The following is a 12716-nucleotide window of genomic DNA, read 5'->3' on the forward strand; positions in this document are numbered from 1 at the left end:
ACTAACCTTGTCATTAATAGAACCAAGTGATATCTGTAGATTGTAGACTAACCTTGTCAATAATAGAACCAAGTGATATCTATAGATTAAAGACTAACCTTGTCATTAATAGAACCAAGTGATAACTATAGATTGTAGACTAACCTTGTCATTAATAGAACCAAGTGATATCTGTAGATTGTAGACTAACCTTGTCAATAATAGAACCAAGTGATATCTATAGATTAAAGACTAACCTTGTCATTAATAGAACCAAGTGATAACTATAGATTGTAGACTAACCTTGTCATTAATAGAACCAAGTGATATCTGTAGATTGTAGACTAACCTTGTCAATAATAGAACCAAGTGATATCTCCCTGATGGGCTCTTTAATAGATGCTAATGTTTCTAAAGACGTTCCGAAACAACTTCTTTCATAATTGCCTAAAAATAATTAATTAATTAAGATTTATAATAAGGTACATCTTTTTAGCAATTTGGTCTATAAGATTATATATTGTTTATTAAAATTACTGTTAATTTTAGTGGAATTAAAATCAGAAAAACTTATATTATTTGCATATTAAACAGAAATAAAACATACGAACATTACTGATAAAGATGAAGTAGATACAAAATTAATTAATTTAATTTAGATTTTTGGAATTACCAAAAAATAGTAACAACAATTGTCAATTAATAATTGATAAAAATTGAGTGTGACCTTTCTCACACTTAAAAAAAATTAAGTTATGATTGTTTGTGTGGGAAAACTAAGATACAACTAAAGGAGGTAGTTTAATTACACCAAAGGAAGTTACTACTCCAAAATACAGAAGTAGTAGCATCAACTACGTTTTAACCACTTCACTCATTGGTCATAAATATTTCTGAATGAACACATTTTTAAATCTACCAAGGTTTTGAAAAATATAATTACCAGAAACTGTGATAAAAATATCCTTTCCACCTTCCAGATGGAGAACTAATATATCATAGAGTTGGTCTTGTCCTGAATTTAGTTTATAAGCTGATTTCTTGTCGACTCGGACCTCCACTTTAACTTCACACTTTTCACCTCACGATGGTAGAAAGAAAGGCATTAATAACATATTGTTACTCAACACGAATCAAAATCATGATAAATAATCAAATTAGAGATAAATATAAGAAAATTAGTACCTGGTATAACGTCACCGAGATATGGTTCAATGTTCAGCCAATCCTTGCAATAGTAGGGGTCATCAAGTTTTTTAATAAATTCAAATTTAACAGGAACCTAGAAAAAGACACATAAGGTATAATGTTCCAATTATTTATTAAGTGTATGTATTCGTCATCATCCTAGAAAATATTTAATCTAGAGTTTAAAAAAAATTGACTTTCTCATATAATGATGAAAAATCATCCATGAACAAACTCTTCAGTATTCTATTCATTAAATAACATAGTTCCTCACAACATTTCGATCTATTCCTCCATCCCCAGGATATTCTATAAAAACATTGAAATCTAACAAATAACTGTTATACACCTTTATTTCAATAAAAGCCTGGTGTGGTGCATGAATCACACAACTTTCACTTACTATCCTACATATATCCCCCAGTTTTGTATAGGTCAAAGAGCTTCTGTTAAAGTTATACATTCCTTTTGTTTAAATATAATACACAAAACCTTATATTTTATTGACTACATAGTTTAAAAAATATAAATCACTTTATAATTATGAGAGATAGTTGACCGTGGATGATAAATGAGGAGAAGACGCTTATATGATTAGACGCTCGACCTTCCAGCAAACAGCCCTGAAGAAGGCTAGAAACTCTAGCCGAAACGTCGGCACATTAAAATAAGTTAATCATACTTATTTGTGTTTTTCATTGACCGCACCCCCAACCATCTTCTCCTCATAAATCACTTTAGTTAAATGATTGATTTGTATCAAATAAGGATGTATAATTTAAGTTGTAATATTAATATAGAATATCCTGCGAATGGGGGAGGACCCCAAAACATCATGAGAAACTGTTATAAAATGAATAGAATAAAGGAAAGTTCGTTAATGAAAGATTTTTTTATGTATAAGAAATTGAATGTTTCTAATATTTGTTATTGAATAAAGCAAGTGTAAATCACTGAATCAATGACTTATAAAATGTAAGCTATAATGTGACAGTTAAATTATTAATGCATAGCTATATTATAATGTAATTTTAAAAAAAAAATATATATATATAGCAGGACAGAAACCTTACCTGACCAGTATTGGCAATAATAAGGTTCTTCGATTGCGGCACCAAGAACTGAACAGTATCAAATGTGATCTCAGTAGTCTCTACAGTTACCTGTGGTAGAAACTCATTTTCTAATTTGTCCAATTTCTTCATCACTTCTTCATGTATCTTCCTGTACTTGACAGCATCGATGATCCTAACCTGTAAACAGTTTAGTTTAAGAACAGTTGTACAAAGAATACAAGGATTATAGGTAAACTATTAAACACTTAAAGTACACCACACACTGGGAAAATATGAGTCAGGAGTATGTCATCACTGCTGAATTATTCATAAGCTATACCCATTATAAAGCTACATTATGTTATAACAATGCAATAAGCATGAAGCAGATGTACTTGGCAAGTCACAATTTATTATTTTATTAACCCAAAACAATAACAATAATAGTTTCTTCTGAGAACTAAATTGCATGCAAATTCATCATTTAACAATGTAAAAAAGTTTTTTCAAACAAAAAATATAAATTCTTTTTTTACATTTTAAAATTAATACCAAAAAATGAGAGTAAGAAATTTTGAACTTTTTTTTTTCAATCAAATGAAGTCAATTAAAACACTAAATATATTAAATATTAGGCAACTCATGGGAATAAAATTTACTAACAAAATATTATATTAAAACATATGCTACTATGAAAAGGAAACAGAAACTATTATTATGACTATTTGTTTAAATGGTCTAAAGAACGTTAAAAGTAAATTTCTAGATTAAACAAAAAATCTAATTATAGCAATCTGGGACTGGTAGACAGAAGTGAAACTTCTGGAAATGAAATAATATATTAAAATTCTATTAATAATTATCATGCCTTCGGCAGAAAATATTAGTTCCATAATAATAATAATTAGAACAGCCATTTCTTAAGTCAAATATAGCAGAAAAACATTTTATATTATAATAGGAGCTCACTCAATCGGACTGGCACTGGTAGGATTGTAAAGCTCCTCGTATCTCCTACTCTCTAATTATAATATAAAAATTTTCTTGTTTGAATTTGCCAGTGTTCCCCTCCCCCCTCACCACTTCCGTTTCACCCTGGTGTCACAAAATCAATCTACTCCTGTATAATTTTTTTTTCTTAAGTTGTAGAACAACGGTAAAGAAGTTTCACTTCAAAAACTGGAAATACAAGACCAGGATCAATAAAGATTTTTTTTTAGTATGGTTTATGCAGTTGATTTAATTATAACAAATTTTAAAAAATGCGAAAACAATTTTGAGCAAAGTCATATTTGAAACGATTTCAATTAGGAAGAAAAGAAAAACTGAAGACTATTGTGAAATAAATATATCTAGATAAAAATATTGTTGTAGTAAAGAAATACAATGTTACCAAATAACTTGGGGCTAAAAATAGTATCTAGATCAAATCTGGTAAAGTTGAGCTTATGGCACAAAATGACATGATTGCACAAAAAAAGATTAAATGCCAACAACAATACGAGTACCTAGTATTATTTTTGTTCAATTCAAGCTTTGCTATCTCGTACCAAGATTTTTTCCCAAAAGATTTCTAAAGTGAATTACTTCTGCACATTGTAAAAAACATTTTTTTTAGTTTTAAGGGGTTTTAATTTTTTATCAAAATTTTTTTCTTTTTATTAATTTTTTAATATTTGATTTTATAGAATGAAGAATTTTACAACAATAAGATAATTAGAAAATAAAGTAGAATCGAATACTAACTAAAACAACTGCTCAATATGTAATTATGTTGTAAGTATGTAATGTAAGTTTCAACCCCGCCCAGGCTGGACTTGAATAAGTTGCTAAGGTGATGCCTTAACATTCTATGCCACCATAGCCTTGTATAGATACACATCTAGTTAAAATTTGTTAATCACTTGCACAGATATATACCTGTGGTATCCACTGCAGAATGCTCAGCCTACGTTTGAGCTCGAATATAACATAACAATAATAATGGGTGTTCGACAAAATATAATCCTTAATATCTTGTAAAGTGAAAATCTTTTTAAAAACGAAACTTCATATAAGGACCATTAGTTTTTTCCCTTATTTCTTCCAATATGTTCCAACCCTTAAAGGCATACTAGATGTATGTTCATGATGGTTTAATTTATAGCAACAAAAAAAATACATATATATATGTATGAAAATACTACATGGAGAGTAATCCATAATATAACAGGGAATAACATTAGGCTAACTGTAACGATTTATACGACAAATTCAATTCCGGTAATATTCTTTTATTGAATATATTATTACAAGAAAGCTAAGAGTTTCAGTATTCAAGCTTTATAGATTTATCCTATAAATGATCCTTACGGATTTATTGACCTTTATAGGTTTTATCCTATAAATGATCCTTAAGGATTCATCAAGCTTTATAGGATTTATCCTAGATCATTTTTGACACCAAGCATACCAAAATAATGAATATGCATTCAAAGATTTTGCACTTGACAAATTAAAGAATTTTAAATAAATCATAGAAAATAAATAATATGACATATTGTCTATAAATTTCAAATAACTAAACATTTCATGCAAAATTGTATTATTTTTCAATTATACTAAATAATAGTACTTCATTCTGCTGAAATATGTTTATTTGAATCTGCAATAGAATATATCATGAAATAGAAAGTAAGGAACAAACCTTAGCATCAAATAATGAGCTAACAGGCTTATGGTCGCTGATCTTTAAGAAAGGATGACTTCTATATTCAATCTGCTCAATTGATTCACCCTTCCACAAGATCCTATCACACCAGGCAGGAGCTCTATGCTTCTCACTGAAATTTTTTTATACAAATTAGTTTTGAATAATTTCTCTTAGATTAATTGAAATAAAAAATATATAACAAATATCAATCTAAAAAAAAATGCATTTCAAAAAATCATTAACATTACATGATCTAGAGTCTTCAATAAACTGAATGGGATACACCTGTGCCTAATTTTATTTTACATCCAGAAGACCAAATGGCTTTGAACACTGAACGGTATCCTACAATGGTCCAAAATTTTTTGAATCATGATTAAACAAATAGAACGGGGACTAATTCATTTTAAGGAAATAGTTCTTAAGTCCCCACCGCTTAAAATTCAGTAAACATTTTTAGGGGATTTATTTTATGATTGCATGTGAGTGAGTTAAGATGTTACCTTAGCAACCTCGCAACTGCAGCAGCACTAGTTCAATTCTGACCTGGATGGGTAGACTTTTATTTCATGGCAGTCTCACAGAATGAAAATTTGACCTTTCTACTAATCTGGAAGGGGGTAAACAACCAAGAAAGATTGCACTGGGGTCTTCTCAAAATCTGATGTAACGGATCTCCTAGCATTTGAAAGAAAAATCTTGATACACAATAACGACCCAGTGAAAGATAGTTCAAAATGGAGAAGGTGCACCAACAGAAGAAATGTACTATTTGTTAAATGAGTCTGACGAAAAAATCATCAAGCTTTGCAGGCTGGGCAAGCTATGTCTCGAGGATCAGTCCTCTTGAGTATGAGATTCCTTCTTCTTGATGATGAAGTCTATGGCACCAAACTGAGAGGCCATCCTAAGCTTCGATGGGTGGACAATGTTAGAGAAGATAAGAGGACCCTACTTAGTGTTCAAAATAGGATAAGGGCTGCACTTCAATGATTAATCTGGAGAAAGCTGCTGGAAGAATCCAGGACCCAATAATGTGTTCTTGTGCAAAAGATTCCATGATATGATTTTCTATTATAGAGAAATTATATCCCTAAGACTAACGAGTTAGGAATCTTCAAATAAAAATCTAATCAAAATTTAGAGCATCTAAATTAATGTGTTTTAAAATTTAACATAAAATTTCTCAGTATTAAAAGGTAATAAATTATATATCTAATTAGAATTATTAATCAGAATTTTTGATTCTAATAATTAATGCTTTACCTTGAATCCCAATTGTCAGTACCAGTATCGTACTTGTAGGTTGGCTTAAACATTATGTTCCCTTCTTTAAATCCAACAAATACAGTTTGGGCACGGCATTGCTTGATAAGTTGGTCATACTCTAGAACTTTTTGGAAAGAATCTCGCTCAACACAGTCTTTAACATACTTCGGGTCAATATCTGTGATCCTGTAGTTCAAGTCTCCAAGCCAATAAATATGACTACAAAAGAAATTATATTTTTATTGTTTCAACATTATAAAAATACTTATGATACTACAATCATTAAAAGAGTTTTAGTTATGACTCACTCGTGATCCTTAATGGTCTTGGGAGGATGGTGAGAAGAGAAGCACATTCTGGAATAGATATCTCTGTAGTCTTGGTTCCGACGTTCATACTCCTCAACATGAGCAGCTAAATGAGCATTCACAAAGCATATAGAAGTGCTATGAAAATCCAGCCTCACTCCTACACCGCCTTTGTTCCCCTGAGATTAATCATTAAAACTTCTTTATAGCATGATACATATAATACCGATTAAATAAAATAATTGAGCATCAACAAATCAATGTAAATTGAAAAACATTCATGAGGAAATTCGATATAATTATAAAAATCACTGCTAAATAGTTTAAACATCTACATATATACAGATATTTTTTCTTGAAATTTATTTTATTTAATATTTTATTTTACCAAATTAAATATCTCAAAGATTTTATGTAATAATACATGAAAATAACAAATAAGGAAGTCAAATGGTCATTTTCTTCACAGGCTTCCCAGAGGTCATTGTGAGTAAGGTACAGATGGTAGTATAGTATGATAAGTATCTATTTTGAGTAAATGGTACAGCATAAGGAAACTCAGTTTTCATAATTTTAGTCATGATATGATAAGCAGCATTAAAGATTTTTTATATAAGAGAGGAATTTAATGCGTGAACCTTATGAATCAATAATCCATGTTAAAATAAATAGAAGAGTTTCTTTAAATTTCTTCAATTTGTTAGATAACAGTGGTATTCAAGCAAAAGCTGACATATAACAAATAAACAATCAGCTTCCAGTTGTTTTGTTTTAATATTAGCATACAGCCAAAATGATTGACTATTATTCATATTAGTAAAATATTGTTATAACATAATATTATAAGTAAAATTGTAACATGAATCTCACCATTTTTCCCATAATACCAGTACCAACAGTATCACAAGCTACTCCAGTAACATATTGCCTGAGTTTCTGCTGGACAAAAACAACGAGCATCATCCCAACAAGACGAACAAGTTTTACACGGGTATATTTAGCTCCATTGTGCAGGCCACTAACTACAGCATTGCTGAAATTAATTAATAAACAAAACAAAATTTAAATGAGGAGGATTTGTTTAAAACAAAATACATTAATACAAGGCTCAATATTGATGAATCATCAATGAATGAGTTGTAATTACTTTGTTTACGAATATTAAGATGAATTGTAACTGTATCTTGATACAGTGAATGATTGATACTTCCACATTAGGTTAATATAGATCAGTTTTCCCAATCGGCGGTCTGAGGACCATAGGGGTGAGCAGCAAGAGCCTTAAAATGGACTGAAGGAGGGTCTGGTAACATATATTTTTGCAAAAATTTATTATTTAAACTATTTTATTAATTTAAACATACATATACATTTTTCAACACAGTTATTTTTAAAAAATTGTTTATATAATGTAATCATTATATTTATATTGATAATTTTATAATCAATTTTAGATCAAATAAAATCTCAATTATGTATGTTTACTTTTTAAAAAATATTTTTTTCCACATTATTATTATTATTGGTGTGACAGACTGTGAAGGTCCAAGGCCATTTGCGATGTACTAGGGAAATAAATCGCACGTTTTTTGATGTGGTTTTTTCATAGGGATGGGTTTGTCACTCCCACACCTATTTTTTAGTGGGTGCCACCCACAGGCTAACGGGCCTCACAAATCCCTGGGTGGAAGCTGTGAGTGATGTTAATATAATTATATTATGTTATGCTTGAAAAAAAAAGGGGTAGGGCTGGGGACTCGAACTCACAATCTTTGAGTTCATAGAAAGGCCTGTTGCTACGCTGCTACCATTGCCTCCTTTACCACAATATACCTTTGCTTAAGATAAAACATGTTTATCCCATTGGTAACCCTCAAAAATGTTGTCCTTAAAGCTGAAACATGAGCTGGACAAACTATATTTGGTCATGCGCATAAAGGTTTATATACATTATTCAAAGGAAAAACTAAACAAAGGTTTACTAACTCACTAGCCATAGAAAGTAAGGATAAGCTTTGATAGAAACATTTACTTTGGGATACTTACTACCACTCATTTTCTCGAGGAGTATCGTTAAAGAGAAAAGCCTCAGTGGATAGGTCAAGTTCTTGAAAGCCAATAGCATAAATATCAGGAGGGTCCACGTCACAGGAGAGCCATTCGGTAAGATCAACAGTTGGTGACTGCCCATTCACATTCCAAGTGCCTACGAATATCCTATAAATTTTGAATGACATTAAATCAAAATGTCTTCTAATTATCACAAAACAGGCATAAAAATAATATTCCTTCGCATAAAATAAAATTCAAGAAAAAATAAATATCTATGAGGAATTTTCAATATCATCTGTCTTATGAAATAACCAAATTTTTGCTTAATTTTATTAACTAAGATATCCAGAGTCCAAATATCACTCAGTGATAGGTTTAGCTCATACAGTAAAATCAAATTTATAACTATAAAATTGGTTTATCAAAAAACAATAAGATAAGCATTATCAAGATTCATTCCTAGAGTTAAAATTGACATTTTTTAAGCAAACCATATCTTTCATTGAAAAAACAATACCTATCTTGAGTTGAAAAAATATTATTGTATAAGCTAATAGAAACTAAAGAAACATATTTTGATTAATTAACTCTTTTTAAATGTCCAGTATGATATTCAACAAGGAAATGTTTCTTAAAATAAGGATCTCTTTTTTTAAAAATCTAACACTACAAATACCTGAATGACTGCTTATACATGTACTGGTCTTCTTTTCTTGACATCATATATCGTATGACACTTTCCCGAGCTGCAATTGGTGTCGAGCCTTTGGCAATGCTCTCTCGTGGAAGGGTAAGACTGTCTGGGCTGTCTACTACCTATAATAACACATTTAGTTCATATCAATATTTTAGATGGATTTCAAACAACAAATTTTGATTATAAATGAAACAGATAAAACAGTAAATTAAACAATATTGAATCGAATATTTAATGTTAACTAATTAAGTAATGAATGAAAAATTCTATCACAGAAAAGCCTTTAAAGAAAAAAAAAACTTAAAAACTATTACTTAAAGTATTGTAAAAGATTGAGCAACTTTGTTGAACAAGCCAATGCCATGAGAACATCCATCAATAACAAAACCATATAAGCACTCAGCAGAAAAAATTCTCAAATATGTCTGGCCGAAAACAATAACTAAACTCCAATTTTTGTCTCCTCTCCCATTTCTAAGGAAATAGTCACACTCTAATGTTCCCATACATCACTCCCCCCTAATAACTGTGTCTAGGAAACGCAATTTGATTTAATTTGTCACAAAACCTGCTCTTAGGTACATAATCGTAGACAGCAATGGTGGTTGGTTCTTGGTAGTAGTATTTTCCTGTTACTAGGTTGTGGATGACTAGTTGGTTGATGTGTAGTATGGATCCTCTAAAATTAACATAAATGCATTATTAGCTCTATCAAGAGATCTCACTTTTTTCTTTGACTGTAGGAGAGTGCTGTATCACTTATCTTTACAGCTAATGACCATGTAGGGACCTGAATAAGGGGGTAGGCAATGATTTTTTAATCTTGTTTTTATGCAAGAAAACATGTCAGTATTTCTACTAATCATTGTAAAGAAATGTGTAGCAATTATGAGTTTGGAGTTATGCTGGTTGTATCTCCGTCATATATTCCTATAAACCTAAAGGTTTTGTATGAATCCTTTGATATCTTAGTAACCTGAGGTAAGAGATAACAATTCTCCAGGAAGTCACAAACTTTAGCCTCAGCAATACTGTAGTTGTCTACATCTAGAATAGTAATCTATGATTAAAAAAGGAATTGTAGGCAATAATCTTGTAGAAATGTTAACTAACAAATAGGCCATTAGCGTAGGCTTTAGAGATCCATGCTATCTCTCAATATACCCAATCACCAGCAGATGGCAAGGGAACATCCTTATCTTTCAAATACCTGGAAAGTTCATGAGGCTTTGTAAGTTCATGAGTAACGAGTTAGCTCTCCAAGTGCCTTCGCTGGTCAGTTCTTACTGCTCATCAGCTTACTAAGAACACAAAACGGCTGACACAACTGAGATAGAATTGGCAACAAAGTCAAAGGTGAAGTCCTCAACTGGACACCATTTTGTGAAGTTGTCAAGGATTGTGATACAATACATGTTCCCGTTCACTGGAAGGAGTAGATCAGTAATATATACAATTGTGCACTGTCAAAACAGTACTCTGTGCAGACTTTACCAGGAGAAAAAACTGGATGCCAAGTAACCTAGACGATTTAGTATGGGATACAAAATTTTGCATGTTCTGTGCTGTACTTGTTCATATTTGTCAACAATTTGTCTTGGATATGCATATCCCTGGGCAATTAAGCCCACAGAGTGAGTCAAATATTTTCTTGCACAAGGGCTTGGACAGGTAAACCTAACAGTGTCTCACTGTAAATCATTATATAGTATAATAAATAAATAACATTTTGGACACTTTTTCATTTAAAAAATTACTAAATACATAAATTCTGGTAAGCTTTTCATTTTTAAAAATAATACTCTATTAGAAAGTTTTCACAGACTCAAACAACTCACCGAATCATGGACTTCTTCTTTTAAACCATTATCACTACAATCATGCCTTATTACAGGAGGATACCTGTTGAGCCAATTGTATTCTAATGGTCCTGATTTCCTTACTACATCTGTAAATCATTAAATATATTACTTTTCTACACATTTCGACATTATTTTACTAAATATTAATCTATAGCTATTAGTAAAAAGACCTTCTGTTTTAATCTCATTCTGGCCAGTTTAGTTTTATAACTTGAGTTAAAATACTAAAAGTAAACTACTTAAATACGTAAGGATATAAGTAAATGAACCATGAGTGAACTCTTTTTGTTCTGATAATTTAGTTTTAATTAATTAAATTTTAAATGAGAAACATAAATACCTTTCAGGAGAAGAGAAGAAAGGAATGTAACATTTAATAAATGTAAATTAGCAAGGAAAAATAATTTGGTACCATAGCAGCAAATTTGAAATGTCATGGGGACTTTGTATAGTAGAGGATATATAAATATCTTTGAACATGATTTTTATTCATAAAGTATTAAATACCTCTAAGAAAGCTGTTGGTAGTCAATTTGTAGTTTAAACTAATGCAAAATTTGAAACATTAGGAAAACTTCAGCATCTGATAAGATCAGAGATTTTGAATTTCCACAGAGAAAAAAAACAAATCATGAGTAGACTAGTTGAAGATGAAACTAGTTTTCATTTCCAAGAAATGTTCTTAAATAAGATACACTCTGCCTTTAGCATTGTTAAGATTTCTAAGATCGATATGTAGAATTGTAATTTAAATTGAAAAAGAAAAATACAAATTATAATGTATTACATTTTTTTACACCATTAATTGAGGTATATAGGAACAAACAGTACAAATCTCGAAATTTCATTTTCAAATAAGAGGTTCAATAAAAATTTAACACAAGAGTATTTTATCAACTGAATATCAAAAACTGTAAGTCTTTCCTGGATATCCTGATACCACTAAAATCTTTTTCCTCATATTAATATTAATGCCTGTGAGGCTTTCCACCACAGAATAAGCTCCTATATATATTATCATCTTAATAGTTATACAGCATAATATAATGAATTAAGAAGAAAATGATATAATATTGTACATGCATATAATACAGTACCTCTATTTATATAATATATATACGATCAATCTCTTCTCTAGTTCTCAAGATCAATGGATTTTGACAAATGATGTATTAACAGAAAGGAAATGTTATGGAGAAAAGACAAATTTCAATGTGGCAAGGAGAAGGATAAATAACTAATGCGAGAGTTCTCTCCCAGGTAAACTAGTAACATATAATGATAGAATCAAATCAAAAAGAAAAAAAAAAAGTTTTTCTAATCTCTTGAAAAACACAGTTTTTAGCCGTGTGATCTTGTGCACTTTCATTGAGGATATGAATCCATACATAAACAAGATTTTCAAGCAAAATAATAACATCGGTTGTATGCTATTTAACATGGAGGAGAGGGCGGAGAAATATGTCTTATTGATAATGTTTGACATCTCTTCCGCCTTCGACAGCGTTTGGTGGCCCCGTGTACTCCAGCAGTTGCAAGAGCTCGACACCCCCAGTAATCTATACTCCCTCGTAGGTGGTTACCTCAATAAGAGGAGTGTCAGGATCAGGGGTA

The 12716-nt window shown here is 30.6% G+C and overlaps 1 protein-coding gene across 2 annotated transcripts in view; it reads right to left on the bottom strand.

Moving 5' to 3' along the window:
* Positions 1–12716, bottom strand: part of Ocrl (Oculocerebrorenal syndrome of Lowe) — a 30168-nt gene that overhangs the window by 8366 nt on the left and 9086 nt on the right. For both annotated transcript variants that reach the window (XM_014425368.2, XM_014425367.2), the window contains 11 exons: positions 11079–11188; positions 9220–9359; positions 8538–8708; positions 7362–7524; positions 6492–6670; positions 6181–6402; positions 4909–5044; positions 2241–2420; positions 1165–1261; positions 923–1060; positions 329–426 (listed from right to left, as the gene is read on the bottom strand). In XM_014425368.2, the coding sequence (XP_014280854.1) occupies positions 329–426; positions 923–1060; positions 1165–1261; positions 2241–2420; positions 4909–5044; positions 6181–6402; positions 6492–6670; positions 7362–7524; positions 8538–8708; positions 9220–9359; positions 11079–11188 (1634 nt within the window). The remainder of the gene's footprint in view (positions 1–328; positions 427–922; positions 1061–1164; positions 1262–2240; positions 2421–4908; positions 5045–6180; positions 6403–6491; positions 6671–7361; positions 7525–8537; positions 8709–9219; positions 9360–11078; positions 11189–12716) is intronic.

This window comes from Halyomorpha halys, unplaced genomic scaffold, assembly GCF_000696795.3.
Source record: "Halyomorpha halys isolate HHAL.00 unplaced genomic scaffold, Hhal_1.1 Scaffold508.1, whole genome shotgun sequence".
Lineage (NCBI taxonomy): Eukaryota > Metazoa > Arthropoda > Insecta > Hemiptera > Pentatomidae > Halyomorpha > Halyomorpha halys.